Source organism: Mustela lutreola, chromosome 1 (assembly GCF_030435805.1).
Source record: "Mustela lutreola isolate mMusLut2 chromosome 1, mMusLut2.pri, whole genome shotgun sequence".
NCBI classification, from domain to species: Eukaryota; Metazoa; Chordata; class Mammalia; order Carnivora; family Mustelidae; genus Mustela; species Mustela lutreola.
In genome coordinates this window covers 87,410,955-87,430,593 of record NC_081290.1, presented here as the reverse complement: position 1 = coordinate 87,430,593, position 19,639 = coordinate 87,410,955, and the positions used below count along the sequence as shown (strand labels likewise).

The 19,639-nt window shown below is 35.6% G+C and overlaps 1 protein-coding gene across 4 annotated transcripts in view; it reads left to right on the top strand.

The window, feature by feature from the left end:
• The window catches only part of AFG2A (AFG2 AAA ATPase homolog A), a 333,130-nt gene that overhangs the window by 263,739 nt on the left and 49,752 nt on the right, over nt 1–19,639 (top strand). For 2 of the 4 annotated variants that reach the window (XM_059168987.1, XM_059168980.1), the window contains one exon: nt 2,453–2,617. The exons of 1 other annotated variant lie outside the window; for it this stretch is intronic. In XM_059168987.1, coding sequence (XP_059024970.1) covers nt 2,453–2,617 — 165 coding nt within the window. Of the gene's footprint in view, nt 1–2,452; nt 2,618–19,639 lie in introns of those variants that run through there. One more of the 4 variants, XR_009352283.1, reaches the window with a different exon arrangement.

Sequence of the window (19,639 nt, the reverse complement as noted above, 5' to 3'; positions counted from 1 at the left end):
TCTCTAAGACCTGATTTCCGCTATGCACCCATATGAGGTTTCGATGTTTGTATTTTCTATAGTATTTTACATGTGGTCTCAGCTGCATTTTCAGGGTTTTGGTTTTTTAATTAGAAGATGTTCATGTTATAGTTCCTGTCTTTCTTATTTTCTGTATTTATATCTATCAAACCTTTTTTCTGGGTATTTCATTCAAAAGTGCACATATAGAAATATGCTGTGTTTCACTAATTCTAAGTGAGTGTCTCTTAAATTTTCAAGAAATGCCATTTTTTATTATGTCAGCAGCAAGAGTAATTTTTTGGAGGTGGAAAGCATGTACAGTTTTGTAGTGTTTCATTTCCAGTACTCTTCATTTCTTCCTGAAGATTCAATTTTCCATCTTATGTCATTTCCCTTAAACCTGAAGAACGTCATTTAGCATTTTCTGTAGTGCCATTCTGCTCGAAACAAATTTTCTTGGTTTCTTTTATCTGAAAATGACTTCATTTTTCTTCACCATTAAAGAATGTTTTCTCTGGTACTAGAATTTTGGAGTGACATTTTTATTCTTTCAGCACGTTAAAGATGTTGTTCTGCTGGTTTCTGCCCTTCATTGTTTTGATTGAGAATCATTGGTGATTCAAATTGTTGTTCTCTGTAAGTCTGGCAGCTTTCAAGATTTTGTCTTTGGTTTTTAACAGTTTGCTATGACGTGTCTGGGTGTGGTTTTTTTCTTTTCTTTTCTTTTTTCTTTTCTTTTTTTTTTTTTAAGATTTTACTTACTTATTTGACAGAGATCACAAATAGGGAGAGAGGCAGGTGGGGCGGGGTGGGTGCGGGGCAGGGGAGCAGAGAGCGGGATGCAGGGCTCGATCCCAGGACCTGAGATCATGACCTGAGCTGAAGGCAGAGAGGCCCAACCCACTCAGCCACCCAGGTGCCCCTGGGTGTGGTTTTCCTTATATTTATTTTATTTTAAATTCACTGAACTTCTTGACTGTGTAAATTTGTTTACCAAATTGGAGAAATTCTGGCTTATTCTTCTTTAAATATTTTTTCTAGCCCATCTTCTCTTACCTTTTCATCTGGGACTGTAGTTACACAAATTAGACCTTTGATATCATCCTGTGAGTGATCTTTTAATGTAAATCTTACCAGTTCACCTTCTACTTAAAACCTCTCAATGATGTCTTTTTACAACTAACATACAATCCACACTCTTCACTATGTCTTTTACGGCCTCATGATCCACCTATGACTATTTTTTGGAATTCATTCCTACCTCTTTTCCCTTTATTCACTCTACCGCAGATTTTTTTTTTTTTTTCTTTCCCTGGAACATATTAGTCATTCTTGCTCTTTGTACGTGATACCTTGAATGCTCTTCCCCCAGATCTTTCTGAGGCTGACTCCTTTGGACATCTGAATAAGTTACCTCAGAGAGACTTTCTCTCACCACCCCAACTAAAAGTTGCCCCAGTCCCTTAATACATATATACATTTTATTTTTTATTTATTTTTTTATTTTTTTAGAATTTTTTATTTATTTGAAAGAGAGAGATCACAAGTAGGCAGAGAGGCAGGCAGAGAGAGAGGAGGAAGCAGGCTCCCCGCTGAGCAGAGAGCCCGATGTGGGGCTCGATCCCAGGACCCTGGGATCATGACCTGAGCTGAAGGCAGAGACTTTAACCCACTGAGCCACCCAGGTGCCCACATATATACGTTTTAGACCCATATCTGCTTTAATAACTTTATTGAGATAGAATTTATATTAAAATTTTAACCCATTTAAAATACACAACTCAGTGGCTTTTAGTATATCTATAGTCATATGTAACCATCACCACAATCAGTTTTATACATATCTATCTTATGCTTACACATATCTATCTTACACATATCTTATGCTGTTTTCTAGTACCAAGAACAATGTCTGGTATATAGTGCATGCTCAATAAAGTTTTATGAATAGATGAATTTTATTAGCTCTAAGATAATTTAGGCATTAGCCTCTCGTAAAATATGAGGGAAGTTCATTTGACTACTTTCAACTCTAGAAGTATTCTTTGATCAGAGCTATGCTATTTTGAGGGCTCTCTAAAACAGCTTAGCCCATATTTTAAGAGTTATTGCAGGAAGTTCCAAAAAAAGCCTTTTGATGTAATGAATATAAGTCATATTACACATTTCCCTAAGAGAAAATAGCCATCTTTTATTGACCTGACAGTTGCTGAGAAGCAGAAAGCCTCTCAGAATTATTGCTTTGCTATTCTCAAAAGTACTCTGAATATTGTTTATTTGTTTAGATCTTTGAAATAGATGATAGAATCACTAGGACTTGTTTTATGTACTAATCATGTGTAATAGTAGGTTATTCATGAGATTCCAGACATCCCCTTTCTTTGGTACCTTTCATGTGGAATGTCAGTTCTGAGTTTGGGTGATCTTCTTGGTATCATCTTCTTTATAGGCTTTGATGCGACCTGGAAGAATTGACAGAATCATCTATGTGCCTTTACCAGATGCAGCAACAAGAAGGGAAATATTTAACCTCCAGTTTCACTCTATGCCAATCAGTAATGATGTGGATCTGGATGAACTCATCCTCCAAACAGATACATATTCAGGAGCAGAGGTAAGATAGTTCTGCTCAAAATACCTTGGTGGCAGGAAAGCAGTGGGTTGGGGTCATTAGCAAAAAGACTGCTTGATACCAACTGTTTTAAATAACTGTATGTTCAGAAATCTTCAAACAGGAAATGCACTATATGACAGGTGGTCACTAAATTAAATTGCGTTTTACTGGCCTCTATTGTATCTCAGTTGTTTTTACCTGGTTTCTGTCACTTCTCAAAATGTAGTCTTCAGAGAATTAACATAATATAGTGGGGAGAACATTGGACCAGAAGTAGAAGTTTCTTCTTTGGGGTTTCTTGATACATCAGCTTCCAACCATTCTACAGTTCTCTGAACTTTGATTTCTTGACCTGTCAAAGGGAAATGAAACACAACTTTACATACTGTTTTCTAATAGAGATCATAAAAATGAAATTAGGATGTCATGCAAGTGCTCAGAAGTACAAGACTTGGCAGAGAGATTATATTATTACCATCTTTTATCATTTTGGAAAATTATGTTAATTTACTTATATATTAAAAATTCACAAAAACTGTAAAAGAGAGTGTCTGGGTGGCTCAGTTGGTTAAGCATCTACCTTTGGCTCAGTCATGGTCCCAGGGTCCTGGGATGGAGTCCCACATTGGGCTCCCTGCTCTGTGGGTACTGTGTTTCTCCCTCTGACGCTCCCCCCATTCATGCTTGCGCTCTCTCTCTCTCGCATATGCATGCTCTCGCTCTTTCAAAGCAATAAAATTTTAAAATAATTAAATAATAAAACTGTAAAAGGGACAGCCTATAATCTACCCTTAGCTGGGAAAGTATACTGTCAATAAGAACAGCAAGACCTCTGTGAAAATAATGAAAGTTGTTAAGTATAGCAGGTAAACATTTCTCCCTCTCCTTAGCAGCTTTTTGCTTTGCATTTTTCTTTACAAAATAAAAATCCATTAAAATAATTGTGCTTCTTTTCTACATACATTTCTCAAGAAGGGACAGACTGTAGTCCTCAACACAGAAATATCTTCTGAATACCACCAATATGAATTTGTATGGGGAAATTAATATATTTTCAAGTAAGAAATTATTTTTCTTCTGAATTATCCAGCATACAGACTCCACATTCTGTCTGCTTGCTATAGTTCATAATCTGTCCTCTGTAAAAACCAAAAAGAGATTAACACCTAATAGATCATTATTGTACTCAGAATTATAGGTAAATTTACATGTAGAATTGAACCGTGTCTATCATTCAGTCATAGTTAATAACAACAACTAAAATAGATCTAAATCTCTTCATTGTTTCGTCTCAACTATGAACTATGTATATTTGATTTCCCCACCTGAAGATTTTTCATTTTCACTGGGAGAGAGAAAAAAAAACAGTCATGTAGAAAGTACCTTGAGAAGCAGTTGAAGTACATACATTTTTAAGTCATATCTGAAAAAATAATCCTTATGAGCATCTTCTTGACATGACTGTCCATTAAGTTAAAATGAACATACAGTTGCTGTTAACTGACTGCTCCAGCATTTCTAGAATTCAGTTTTTGTTGTGAGACCAAGGGCTGGTATCATGTATATATGTCAGTTTACAGGAAGCAGCAAAGAGAAGAAACCATAAATCTTTCACTTGAGCTGAGTGAAGTGGAAGAGCAGTTAGCAAGGTATAAATGTGCCTTTCTCACTTTGAAGTAATTCACGGTAGTAGCATAGAAGTGCAAAACAAAAATCAAAGCCTATGAGGTTCTGTCTGGCTGAAAGGAAAAAACTCATTTGGTGCCAGGAATTATTGTACCAGCTTGCTAGTTCTTATGTAGTACATGTCTTACTCAATCTGTAATATAAGCACATTCATTTCTGATTAATTTTTATATCAGATCTTCTAAAAATAGTCACAAGGGAAAAGTAGCAGAAAATTCTGTCCCTCCTTGAACTACATTTTTAGGTCCTATAATGATTGGGTGGGTGAAGTATATCCCACCCTGGTCCTAATTATAGTCCATATATTATTACAACTTCATAGAAATTTTATTCAGAGCTATTTCTTAGTAGTTCTAAAAGTCTTAAAATTAATAAATAGGAAATTTAAGACCGACAACATTTAGCTTCAAGTAATGTAAGATCCCATCTTTCCCCCACAACTTTCCTTCAGAATGAAAATGGTGCATCAGTGTTGAAAGCCAAAATTAGTTTTGATTTATTGTTGTTGTTGTTGTTGTTGTTGTTGTTGTTAGCAGCAAGATAAATTCAAGCTGGAAAACTGCGTCACCTGACTCTGACAGAGCCAGTGCTTTACAGCTGATGTAACTAATTTGATTTAGTCCTCAGTCTAATGCAGATCCTTCAGCACAGAACCTATTACATTGTATATATTTAACAAGCATTTAACCACCTGAAAAAGAAAAACAATTTTAAAATTATATTTAGGAAAAATAGACTTCTCTTTGTCATTATCATAAGGTGAACCCTCTAACTTTGTAGCAACACACCTTGCTATGGCCATAGCTACTTTTTCGAATTTAGAAAGTATCTTGGTGGCCACTTTTGGTGTAAAATGAAAGTGCTGATAAATTAGTTGTCTTTACAGGAGTGTTGTATCATCACTATTATATAAGTAATATATATGAATTATCTATAATATATAGTAAATATTATATATTAATTTAAACTGTACAGTCTTAGCTACATGAACAAGAATGTGAGCCAGAGATGAGGAAATTGCTGACACCAGTGTCTGTCTTTTAGAAACTTAACTGCTGTATTTTTTTAATGTTTAATTTTAATTAAAAAGCTATAGAGGGGGTGACTTTCTGGCTCAGAGGTAGATCATGTGACTCTTGACTTTGGGGTCGGGAATTCAAGCCCCACGTTGGGTGTAGAGCTTACTTAAAAAATAACAACAACAAAAAAAAAAAACGACAAAAACTCTAGAGAGTGATTAGAAATGATATGGGTACTTTTAATGACTGAACTAAAGGAGTTACTTTTTAAAAATGTTTTCTTTCAACCTATTTTTATTTGTTTTCTTTCAACCTATTTATTTGCCTAGAGAACATGGTTTATTAAAAGCTTACATGGCCCAGTGTTTTAAATGGCCTCTTAGACCCCTGTGAGTTACCCCATTTTCCTTCCCTGGAGAGGGAATAGAGAGAACTGAAGCATTTTTTTAATTCTCAGGAGAGTCCCAAGGGGAAGTTTCTTGCCAACTGGAAGGGGAGTCAGGTCACTAGGGAGCAGCCTCCATGGAGAGGCTGAAGCAGGTAGCATCCTTCAGCCATCACTGCGCCCGTCGCTCCCTGGTGGCCAGAACCTCTTTGTCTGGCTTCTTGGCTGTAGCTCCCAGTTAAGAGAAAAACATGTTGCCATTTAAAAGCAGATGGGAATTCAGTTCAGGAGGAAATAATAAGTCTTTTTTGGTTATACCCATTGTTTTCTTTTACTTTGATTTTTGTTTTTTAAGTTATTTGTAGCAAATTCCACTTCGTTTTTTCATTTGTCTTTTATCCAGTTATCTTAGTTACTTTAGGAAAATTTTTATCTTACCCACCAACAGGAAATCAACAGTCACAAATATGTGCACATGAAAGGCATAACCCAGCCCATTACCCATGTGCCATGTGCTTAGGAACAGAGGTGACGAATAAGATATATAATTTCCTCTCTCTATAGGAATTTGCTGACATAGGCTCATACATAGTATCTGTAAAATTGGAGTTGAATGTTTACTTGCATTTGGGTGTTATCCTCCTGTTAGTGATTATTTCATTAAGTGAAATTTATAATATGTCTAAGAGCCAGTTATCAGTTACATATTTTATAAATAATATAGGCAGTCAGAACATTTATTTCATACATCAAGATTTGAGAATTCAACTTTCAAGACAAGCAATAAAAGGAAAACAAAGCAAAATTTTAGTGTTGCATTCGAATAGACTTTTAAAAGAATTGTAGTCTTTTTCTTTCAGGGTCCTTTCAGCAAGTTATTGAACGTTGAACCTCCATTTTCTCATTTTTAAGTTATCTCAGTGACTGAAATCATTTTGAGGGTTAAAACAGGTAGCAAATAGAAAAGTACCAAGAAACAATACATGGCACTTAAAGAGTGTTTCATGAATGTTAGGTCCCTTTATTCTTTCTTCCTCTTATCTGTTCAGTATTTATATTTACCACGGAAGTATTAGATGATGTTGCTATAAGATGGTAATGTTTTCCATTGCCTCAGTAACCAATGTATCTGAAAGCTAAATTACAAATGAGTTGCTTCTTATTCTTTTCTAAAGACTATTACATCTGCTTTATATGGTGATTTTTAGGGTAATCTAATGAACCTATTGCAAGAAAGTTGTCTTATAGCAATTTGTTAAATACATTTCACGCTAAGTTTTTGAAAAGCTTTAACTTCATTTTAATTTACTCTGTCTATTCTTTTTTTACTAAAATCATGTGTCTTGCCCTGGATTTGTTTTGTAGTCTCTGTCTTTCTGGGTCTAATAGCTCAAGGTCTTAATGCCGGCTTGACGTTAAAAAATTACCTTCCAGTGTGCCTCATTAATTCAACAAGGTTCTAGTCACCATGCTTAACGCTATTATAGCTAATAAAGAGAGAACCTTAAATTAATTTTCTATCTTACTGATTAATATTCCTTCTGACATGCTCTCTCTTTTCTCCAACACAATGAAAACAGGAAAAAAATCATAGCCATTTCGGATGTCTGTACTCTTCCTACATGAAATCTCTTGAGGCAATTTTCCCCAAACTAAAAATCAGAACCAGTATATTTGAATTTGGCATAGATTGACTCTATCTAACAACCCATCAGAGATAATACTAAAGAACAGCTCATAGCTGGTTTCAGGCCCTCTGCTTAGTGTCAGAGAGCACTGTTCCATCCCCAAAGTGTGCCACAGCACTTAGCAACACTGTCTGCACCTACTTGCCCTGCCTAATCAGAAGCTGCCCTGTGAATACATACTGCTGTAGCCAACCGGTCTACTGTTCTTATTTGAGATCCTTGTTACCACTCTACTCTTTTTTGTGCATTTTCCTAAAATTCTGTACCCAGAATTTCAAAATCCTCTTTTCTTACACAACCTAGTGAAATCCTGTTTTTGTCATTAAAACATGACCACTGCACCAGAAGTGACTTCTCTTTTTGAACGGTTTTACACTGATTTCTGCTTTACTTGTTTAGTTAGCTCTTTGTATGTTTTTTTTTCCCCCCTTGTCGTTATTTTGATCTCCCCAAACAAACTGTGAGATTCTCTGCTGTGGAAACCAGGTTTTTCTTGTTCTTGGAGTCCAGCAAAGCAACCATTATCTCACAGTCAGTGGATGTTAATGTTGGATGAATCATAGATTTATGTGTTGAATCTGTCATTCTACCAACAAAAAATGTCAGCTTTAACATTCACCTAAAGTGGCATTTTCTAGTTTTAAATGTGTTTTTGTATGCATTATCTATTTGAGTATCTTCACCCTATGGGAACAGTGCTATACCAAGAGAACCAGAGCCAAGCAAAAACAATGATTTGTCTGAAGTCCCACAGCAAATAAGTGGCAAACCCAGGACCAGAAACCAAATCTTTCAACTCCTCCTGAAATAGTTTTCATGATCTTTTCATGCTTTGGAGTCAACTGAGGAGTCTTTGAAAGTGTTTCATTATTCTCTTTGACATACCTGAATGTTTAGTAAAGGTTTGCCTGCTCTTATGGACAGTGACTTAGCAAACTAAGCAGCAGATATGAAACATCTTTACATTTTTATGTATATTTATCTTATATGTGATTTTAGTTACCCTGTTGTCAACTTCCCAAATAAGTTACTTGAAGTTAGGAACTGTGTTTTTCTTTATTTGTGTACTGTATTTTCCAAATATTAAAAATAAGACCTGAAATTTTGAAGGGAAAACATACAAATGACTAAGTTCCATGTAACATGTTCATATGGCATGATCTAATGATGTACAGAATACTATGGGAGAAAGGAGAGGGTGTGACTCACACTAGCTGAATCTGAGCAAGGGGGTAGTTGATCTGAGTGTCAGTGGGTGAGTAGGAGTTCCCTAAGTCAAGTGGGGCTGGGGATAGAGCATTTCTGGCTGATGGAAAGGCAGAGACGCATAAAAGAGCATGGTATGTCCTAGATTTGGTTAAATGGTGAAATATGACTAGAAGAAAAAGTCTGCATATAGAAGTAGTAGGTGATAAAACAAGAAAAGTAAGACAGATATGAAGGACCTTGAATATCATCTAAACATTCTCTTCTCCTTTAAGCATTGAGAGCCATTGAAAAAGTTAATAAAAAATGTTGTGATCAAACTTCTGTTATCAAAGATTGGTGGTGTTTTGTGTCCAAAACCACCATTAGCCTACCCACTGCTATTATGTGAATTAGAAAAGGTACTCCGTTGCCCCACTTAATGAGAGCTACCTGCCTGAGAGAAAGCTTTGTCAAGCAGAGCATGAGCTTTATAAACTCCCCATTTCAGTCCGTATTCTCCCCCCTCATCTGGGCATCCATGTATGGACACAACCTTCACATCTCTAAAAGATTCTCATTTTTAGCTTACCCACTTTTAAATATCCTTCAGAGTGCCTTGCAGAGTAGCTCATATAAAGTTGATATGTATGCATTGAATAAAGAAATTTAGATTTTATATCCCAAGTAGATAAACTTGTAGTTTATCTACTAAAGTAAGTAGTTTATCTACTTACTTTAAGATTTGCTGCATGAACCCTGGACAAACATGTTATGTGAATGGGATAAATTATGGAAACTCATTATTTATTATGAATTATGGGGGAAGATGGAAGTATTAAAGTATTAAAGATATCTTTTGTATAATATCTTTTTGGATGTGAGGGCGATCTGACTGTGACATCTGTCACCCCACTGATCATTAAGGTTGATTGAGCTGATCTAGCTGGCTAGACAGGTGTCTTCTTCCTCCTTCACTACTTGAAGTTAGTGCGTCCCTCCCAAAGCTGCGTGCTCAGTTGAAGAGGACCTTTCTTTGGTCAAGTGTAGGCAAGTAGCTGTGCTCCACTGCTAGAACCTCCAGACAAGCTCTCGGGTAACATTTGTAGGAGAACGTAGGGTAGTTATGCTTCCAAGACTCTAGACACATACAAATGAGGCACTGCATTGCAACAGTCTGCCGTTCTTCAAAACAACAACAAAATGGTGTCTTTTGTGCAGTATTAACCAGCCATAAGGTGCAGCACCTGGTATGAATGGCCACAATGATGAAAGTCAGGTGCTTTATGCCCTCTGAGCCATCTTATCCCATATAAGGTTGAACATAAGCTCTTACAGCCAACACCTTATCTCCACAACTCTTTTCAGTTGCTAGTGTGTAGCTATCTTGTTGCAAATGAATCATGATGGAATTCTCAGAGCAAAAATCAGCACAAACCAAAAGCAGATATTTAGGCTGTAACTTTTAAGCCAGCCCCACCACCCCTTTCCTTCCCCTGTCCCCACAATTTTACAATCTACATACTAAGTGAAGGAGTTTGGTAAAAGTCAAGACTTAAATTTTCATCCTATCTTGGCCATGTATTACAGTATTAGTTGGGTCAAATCAGTTATCTCTAGAACTCAGTTTTCATATTTTAGCAGGGGAGGTGGTAATATGGTGTCTGTGATCCTTCCTAGTGTTAAAAATCTATGTGTTATATACCTATCATACATTAAATTAATTGTATAAGGAATCTCTTAGACATTGGACTTCCAGGGATATATAACATGGTTTTGTTTCCTTTACAGTACTTCTAGAAACCTGGGATCTTAGGCTCTTAGGCAGTCTCTATATACTTGCTACTACTGTGTCCTAGAGATCCAAATCATAGCACCAGAGGAATAAAAACATGAAAAGACAGACTGTGCATGAATTCAGATTTTAATAAAATTCTGCTTAGCAAACTTTCACAATTTTCCATTGAATAGAAATGAAAGTTTTACCTGCTCAGAGACTCCCAGTAATTTTTTTTCCCCCTGAGAAGTTTGGTTTCTCTGCTTTTCAATTTCCTCAAGAACAGTTAGTCAAGTTCAATATCTATGATTCTGGAGGCATTATAATAAAAAGTGTTGTAAAATGGAAATAAGCCACCAGCCCCCTTTTTCCCTAAACTCTTTGTCAGGGAATTTACAAGGTTACAATGTTCATTTTAATGTAGCTTTTAAAACTTCCAACCTGTGGAGATATAAACATCTTCTGTATTTCCAAACTTCAGCATCTACTCAAACTGGCAATACAAGAACCTTAATTCAACTTACCTGAAGGCTATTTCAGATAGGATGTTTACACCAAAGCAAATAATTTTCCAGAACACCTTGTTCTGTGATACCTGTATTACTGACTCCTTGCCAGATGTTTAAAACTGCCATCAGCTTATAAGAAACATTAGTCAGAGAGGAAATGGATGTTGAATAAGAGGCTGGCTAGCAACAAAATTAATAGAGCATTTTATAGCCAAATACTGAAACCCTGTATAAGGAAGCAGTGTTTCAAGGCAACAAGTTAGTCAAGACCTAATAATCTAGAACCCCAAACCTGGGTTCCAGGCTAAATATGTATCTGTGAAGACTTACTCAAGCCAGTAGTAAAGCTAATTAAGCATTTTACATTCTGCCTTGTTTCTCCTCAGAATTCTGGTTCCACAGAATTGTTGCACATTTAATCTGTATTTCTTCATCTTCAAAAGAGTGATAAAATTTAGAGGTTCTACTAATGTGAGAGGAACACAATTTTAAAATGATGTGTAAAGCATGCTATAATTCTGTATATATAGATTCTAGTAGACTTGGATATTTTTGTTTGGTTATTTGAGGTGATGGAAGGCTAATTTCTAATAATTCTAATCAGTATATATACAAATATATGTAAAAACTGTTTATTCCTTCAAAAATATTTTTTACCAAGATGCCTGGCTGGCACAGTTGGTTAAGCATCCAACTCTTGATTTCAGCTCAGGTCATGATCTCAGGATTGTGGAATTGAGCCCTGCATCAGGCTCCTTAAACTGGACATGGAGCTGCTTATAATTGTCTCTCCCTTTGCCCCTCCTCTCTCACTCTTTCCCTCTCTTTAGCAAAAAAAAAAAAAAAAAAAAAAAAGTATAAAAAAATTTTTTTACCATGCAAATCTACATTATAGTTAAGTAAATGGGTTATGGAATGAGAAAGATCCAGATCCAAATGCCTCCCTAGTATGCCCATTTCTTACCCTTCCTTATATGTAAATAGGGATACAAAAAGTCTCTATTTCAAGGATCTGTTGTCCAGATTCGATGAAATCATTCATATAAGGGACTTACCCTTGAAGAACATAGCAAGTGCTCAATAAGTCATTTTTGTTATATATTTTATTTTATTTTATTTTATTTATTTATTTGACAGAGAGAGAGAGAGATCACAATAGGCAGAGAGTCAGGCAGAGAGAGTGGGGAAAGCAGGCTCCCCACTGAGCAGAGAGCCCAATGCAGGGCTCGATCCAGGACCCTGAGATCATGGCCTGAGCCGAAGGCAGAGGCTTAACCCACTGAGCCACCCAGGCACCCCTTGTTACATTTTTTATAATTGGCAAATTCAATCTAATTAATCTTTAATATGAAAAAATCCACAAAATTGAATTTTTCATATTTCACTGCTTGGGCTTTATGAATACTCACAATGAGTATTTCATGTATATTCATGTTTTTTAGTCTTTATAGTGTATTCTTTCAATTTAAACTGCATTTCATAGTTACATGCAGTATTTATTTCAGCTACTTTATATTTATATACATTTGAAATCCCTGTTTTTATTTTTTTCCTGTTAAACATGTATTTTACTTTCAAGTGTGTAAAGCTAATGTTTCCTTACAAACTGTTAACATAATTTTCCTATATCAGCATATTCATCAAGGTAATACTAGTGACTAGTATACAACTTAATTCTAATTTGTTTTAACATAAATTTTGTTGATTAAGAGAAGTGAACCTAGCAACTTTAGAAAGTTGAGGGGTTTGGGGTGTTTTTAAAGATGTATTTAGAGAGAGAGGGAGAGAGCATGAGCAGGAGGGGCAGAGGGAGAGAGAGAATCCAAAACAGACTCCAGGCTGAGCACAGAGCCTGATGCAAGGCTTGATCCTATGACTATGAGATCATAGATCATGACCCTAGCCAAAACCAAGAGTCGGGTGTTTAACCAACTGTGCCACCTAAGCGCCCCTAGAATAATCACTTAGGAAATAAGCATTCCTAATTACTGTGCCCTTTCATTTAGGTTAGGATTAAACCCAGGTATCTAGGTAAGGCTCAGAAATCTAACACTAATGACATAAAGTACTATGTGTCATATAGTGTGTGATGGTGACAATGGGATGTTCTCATTCACCCCCAAATGACAGTAATTCTGAGTTCTCAAAGGTGTCATTCTATTAAAATGTTACTAAAACTCTATCAAATGGTTGTTCAGAGTTGCAGTGCAGTCATTAAGTTCTTAAATATAACCTTCGCTATGTTTTGGAAATTTAAAAACAAAATCTAACCATTCCTTAAGCTAGAAAGTAAAGTAGAAAGAATTATTAAGATATTCAGAACTCTCTTTTTTTGTTTTTTGTATGTTTAACCTCCAAATATTATTGCTTGTGTTCTTTGACAATATTTAACTCTCTTTTTGCTATTAAAATCTGGAAAGTGGATTTTGCTTTTGAATTTGTAGGAAGGTTTCCTTATTCGAGACACTAGGCGTAATGTACATGCCACATTTACCACTGTGGAAGTTTCAAATCATTAATTAATTATCTTCTCTTTTTCTTCGGAATTTAAAAAAAAATCATTTAAACTGATTTTGGCATTAGAACAAGACATTCTTTCAGTGGTAGCAAAAGTAGCCCTTTGGCATATTTTTTATTCACTTCAAAAGAATCCTGAAGGAATGGTTTTATATTTAAAACCAAGAATTGTATTTAATTTGCCTAACACTAATTTCTTGCCAAAATCCTTAAAAAAATAAAAGGTTACACAAATACTCTCAGATATAAAAATAGCAGTCCCCAGCATTTCTTATTTTGTTGTTGTTGTGTGCCATGGCTTGTGTCAGAACTGGATATTAGTGGGGAGATATGGCCAAAAGTTGTCAATTGAAAAATAACTTTCTTGTTATACAACCAAGTTGATCATAATTGGCATGAATTATGCACACATGCACAGGTTCACAAAAGCTGCTTTGGTTGTTCGTTTATGGCTTCCTTATAGTTTAATAAAAGACAGTTAAGCTATGATTTCACCTCTCATTCATTTATGAAATTAATATTGTGCATCTATACATCAAAAAATTCTTGCCATGTCTAGTTCACCTTAATTTTGAACCCTATACGATATTTTCATGGGTAGATTATGCCTTCATTGCCTTTAAATTAGGCTTTTTTTCCCCAAAAGTACTTATTTATAAAATTTTAGTACATTTATTATGTAAAGCAATTTACATTAATACTTTAAATCATTTTGTACTTGTATATAAAACTAGAAATCAGTAATTGAATTTTAGGGACATAAAATAACTCAAGGACAAGAGTTGATGTTATACATTATAAATTATGTAAAAATTAAAGCACATTGAAGTTCACCTTTAACATGATGTAGCTTAATATAGAATTTGGTTTCTGAGTTGATTTGGATATGTCTTGGATCCTACCCCAAGTGGTTCTGTGATGGATAGTTTCCCATGCAAGTCTCTTGAAATGTATTACATCCCTAGTATAAGTAATCCCAAAAGAGTAAACACAAGTTTTACCTCCTGGAAGCAGGAGAACACGCACTAGTAAAGCCAACCAACAGGAAAAAAGGGGATTTCGTTATCTTCTTTAGGCACAGAGCAAGTCCTATGCAAGGTTAGATTAGACAAAATTTGTCTTCACTTTTCACTGTTTATCATTCAAGTTTGCTGCCCCATCCACAATATCCTTTACACCTACTTTTCTGAGCGCTTTTTTTTTTTTTTTTTGACAGTCATAATCAGTTGTCTCAGAAAATAATCTGATTGAATCAAATCACTATAAAGCCAAATAACCATTATTACTTCAGGGAGCATCTGCATTTTATTTTATTTTATTATTTATTTGTTTGTTTGTTTATTTGACAGAAAGATCACAAGTAGGCAGAGAGGCAGACAGAGGGGAAGGGGGAAGCAGGCTTCCCACCCCCCCGCCTAGCAGAGCACCCGATGTGGGACTTGATACCAGGACCCTGTGACCATGACCTGAGCTGAAGACAGAGGCTTAACCCACTGAGACACCCAGGTGCCCCAAGCATCTGCATTTTAAAAATTTTACTCTCCCAATTAAATTTATAACTAGTCAGTGTTCAGGTTGTTTAAAAACAAGTGAGCTTTCTTGCTCTTAACTCCTTTACCTTCCCTCTTATGCTAACTTTCAAGATACTTGAAGGGTTCAGATTTCCTTATAACAAAGATTTATTCTATAACAGCAACTTTTACATTAAAAAACATCCAGTGAACATAAATAAAAGTATTTACAATTTGTTGAAAGGACTTCCAATCTTTTCTATTGTATGCAATTACATTTTCACATGGTTATAATCAAATTGCTTAATATGTTTTATTGACTCTGGTATTAGTCTAACATCATCTTAAACACTGCTGTTATATTTTACTGAGCCTTATAGCATCGGGGACTTTGGGGTAGAAGCTAAAAGGTAGGTAATGGTAATAGAAAACCCTGTAAGTGATTTTATAATTGGGAAATCCTTATATTTTAGAGGATAGTTTAAAATTTTGTCTCTGAAAACGTTAGATTCTTTGGCATTGTCTTAGGGCTAGATCCTAGAGCCCCTCACCTGGACTTCAGTTGGGGGAGCTCAATTTTAATCTGTAATATTTTGTCTGATAACAAGGATTTGTTCCTAAAAGAATTTTGGTTTGGGGCACCTGGTTGGTTTAGTTAGTGGAGCATGCCACTCTTAATCTCAGGGTCATGTTCAAGCCCCACACTGAGGGTAGAGATTACTTTTACAAAGGAAAGAAAGAGGGAGAGAAAGAAGGGAAGGAGGAAGGGAGGGAAGGAAGGAGGAAACAAGGGAGGAAGGAATTTTGGGTTGAAGACCCCAATGTAAGAGAAACTTTATAGTTAAAAATACAGAAAATTGAGTTTTCTACACAGACACCAAAAAAAAAAACTGAGATAGAGAATAAAATCAATAACCAATTTTTCCCTTTGTAAGAAGCTTTCTTTCTTAGACATTTTTAGATAAAATTTTTAGAAATGTATTAGGTATAGTAGAATTCATCAACTTAGGAACTTCCAAAGAGAAACATTTCATCACCAACCTTCAGCGTGACCCCTAAAACTAGGATATGCATACTTAACACCATATTTCTCTACTATTTATATATAAAATTTGAAAAGTAATATTTTCTATAATCAAAAGACCATTTTTTTCTTTTTCAGTGATACATTTTTATGACTGATAAGTTATGAATGGGAATTTCATCTTCTAACATTTATCTCACTAGAAAATGTAGAAGTGTTTCTCCTACCTTAGTATAAGATATGCTTTTAGTAGCTAGAATTATCTCTTAAATGTCATTTTTAATAATGTATATATTTCTTATTAATAGATTTTAGGGGCTTTAGGGTTTTTTTTTTTTAAGATTTTCTTTATTTATTTTGAGAGAAAGAGCAAACATGAGCAGGGAGGCAGATGCAGTGGAAGAGGGAGAAGCAGACTTTCCACTAAGCAGGGAGCCAGATGCAGGGCTCCATCCCAGGACCCTGAGATTGTGACCTGAGCCAAAGGCAGCCACTTAACCAACTGAGCCATCCAGATGCCTGAAAAGATTTTAGTTTTGAGCAATTTTTGGCTTACAGAAAAATAAGTAGAAGATGCAGAGTTCCCATTTACCTTCTTGTTTCCTCCAGTTTCCCCCATCATTAATATCTTGCATTACTGTGATATGTTTGTTAAAAATTGTTGAGCCAGTATTAATAAATTAACTGAGGTCCATGGTTTAATATTAGGGTTTACTCTTGATGGTGTATTTTCTTTTTTTTTTTTAAGTTTTTATTTATTTAGTTGACAGAGAGAGATCACAAGTAGATGGAGAGGCAGGCAGAGAGAGAGAGAGAGAGGGAAGCAGGCTCCCTGCTGAGCAGAGAGCCCAATGCAGAACTCGATCCCAGGACCTTGAGATCATGACCTGAGCCGAAGGCAGTGGCTTAACCCACTGAGCCACCCAAGCACCCTTGATGGTGTATTTTCTATGAATTTGACAAATGTGTAATGACATTTGTATCCACCATTACTGTATCATGTAGAGTAATTTCACTGCCCTAAAAATCTTGTGTGATTTACCTATTCATCCCTACCTCCCTCATCCTAAGCCCTTGATCTTTTAATATCTCCATTGTTTATAACCTTTTCCAGAATGCTATATTGTTGGAATCTTCTTTCACATAGTAATATGCCTTTACATTTCCTCCATATCATTTTGTGACTTGATAGCTCATTTTTTTTTTTTTTTTTTTTTTTTACTATTGAACAATATTTCATTGTCTCCAAGTACCATAGTTTGTTTATCCATGTTTGGGTGATTAAAGCTGCTATAATCATTATGTGAAAGTTTTTTTTTATGGACTTAGGACTTTAACTCTTTGGGGTAAATACTTAGGTGTGTGATTGCTGGATCATTTGGTAAGAATATGTTTACTTTTTTTTTTTTTTTAAAGATTTTATTTATTTATCGGGGGGGGGGGGGAGCGAGCACAGGCAGACAGAGTGGCAGCAGAGGCAGAGGGAGAAGCAGGCTCCCTGCTGAGCAAGGAGCCCGATGTGGGACTCGATCCCAGGACGCTGGGATCGTGACCTGAGCCGAAGGCAGCTGCTTAACCAACTGAGCCACCCAGGCGTCCCTGTTTACTTTTATAAGAAACTGACAAATGTCTTCCAATATGGCTGTGCCATTTTGCATTTCCATCAACAGTGAATGATAGTTCTTATTGCTGCATATCCTCAACAGCATTTGTTGATGTCAGTGTCTTAGATCAGAGCCATTCTAATATGTATGTAGTGGTATCTCATTATTAATTTGCAATTCCCTAATGACATATGTTTAGCATATTTTCATATGCTTATTTGCTATCTGTATATCTTCTTTGGTAAGCTATCTATTCACATCTTTTGCCCATTTTTTTAATTGGGTCATTTGTTTTCTTATTTGAATTTAGGAGTTCTTTGTATATTTTAGATGCCACTTCTTTATTATATTTGTGTTTTCTAAAAATCTTCTCCCAGTCTGTGGCTTATTTTTTCACTCTAGTGTCTTTCATAGAGCAGAAATTTTTAATTTCAATGAATTACCAATTTTTACATACAAAATATATTTAGTAAGGTATTAAGTGTATTATTTCTAGAAAAAGATCTATTTGGAATTGATTTATGCCTTGTAACTGTTTACAGATAAAAATCACCATATTTGCTCAGTGGTTTATTTTTGTCCTCATTTTATAATTGTGGTGATTTATAACTTTTAATGGCAAGGGAGAATTATTCCCTCAAAGAACTGTTAACCATGAAGAAAACCATTCTATTTTCTTTGAACATTATGCTACTGTATTTGAATCAGATTTTCTGCCTGCATGTATAGAAAAACATTCCCCTCAGAAACTGGGACTCCCTACTCAACAGGAGCAGTTTCAACTTGGGCACATGTGGTATTTTATATGGAGATGACACACTACATAATGGCAGTACTATACAGCCGTGTTTTAAAACACAGGAGAAGTGTACAAGGATGTGGTAGATGAGGGGAGGGACATTTTAAATGAAGAAGTACACTATAGAAAGCAGTTTTTACATTTTTAAAGGTGAGTCACTTTATGACCTCAGACAGGTCTTAATTTCTTTGTATTTCTATTTCTTATATTGAAAGAAATAATTTCTGAGAGCCTTTCTATCTTTACATATATTTGTGACTCTTAGTTTATACCACAGTATTAGAACTAATGTTAGAGGAAACTGTCTAGAAAACACAAATATGCCCACGTTATAAAATGGTTAAGACAGAAATGTAAAGCAACTAGTTTTTTTAACTTAACAGTATTTTCTGGCTCAGTCGGTTAAGTGACTACCTTCAGCTCCAGTCAGGGCCTTGGGATCCAGTCCTGCATGGGACCCCTTTCTCAGCAGGGAGCCTGCTTTTCCCTCTGCCTCTACCTGCCACTTCCCCCAGGTGTGCCTTCTCTCTGTCTCTCTGTCAAATAAATAAATAAATTTTTTAAAATCTTCAAAAGGTATCTGAGGATTTTTATTTATAATTATGTGTTTTTTGTGGGTTGTTTGTTTTGTTTGTTTGTTTTTTAAGTAGGTTCCATGCCCTGTGTGGAGCTCAGTGCAGGGGATGAAATCACAACCCTGAGATTAGAAACCTGAGCTGGGATCAAGGGCAGCTGACTGAACCACCCAGGCCTCCCAGGATTTTTAAATGATAATATGCTGACCTGTCTCTTGGACATACATCTATTTGGGATATATCCCAGTAGGTACAGGACTGCAATACACAATTATTCTTTAGTAATTCTATACAAATTAGAAAAAAATCAAAGTATAACATTTATTTATAGACCAAGATTATTTTTTGCTTGACTCTATGAAGAAAACAGAGGGAAGGCAAATTTAAAAACTGAGGAACCATTACTAAATGGCATCCAGGTTACATAAAAATACTGCCCTAAAATACAGATTCTTTTGGCCTAATGTTTTCATGCCCCACCTTGGTCTTTTTCTTTATTCTAGCTAGAAATACATTATTAATATTTTTGTGATTAGAACTCAAGTTCACTTAGCAGTTATATGCAGTGGGTCATTTACTGATTCATTCATCCATGAAGAACAAAATAACTGTCACGTCTTATGGAACCCTGAGTTTCCTGTCTCAGTAAACAAAGGGCCGATTTGTATCAACAATACCCTTCTCCTCTCCCTAGCAATCTGTATTATTTTCTAGTGTCTTAATAAGAGTTTGCATTGCTCCTC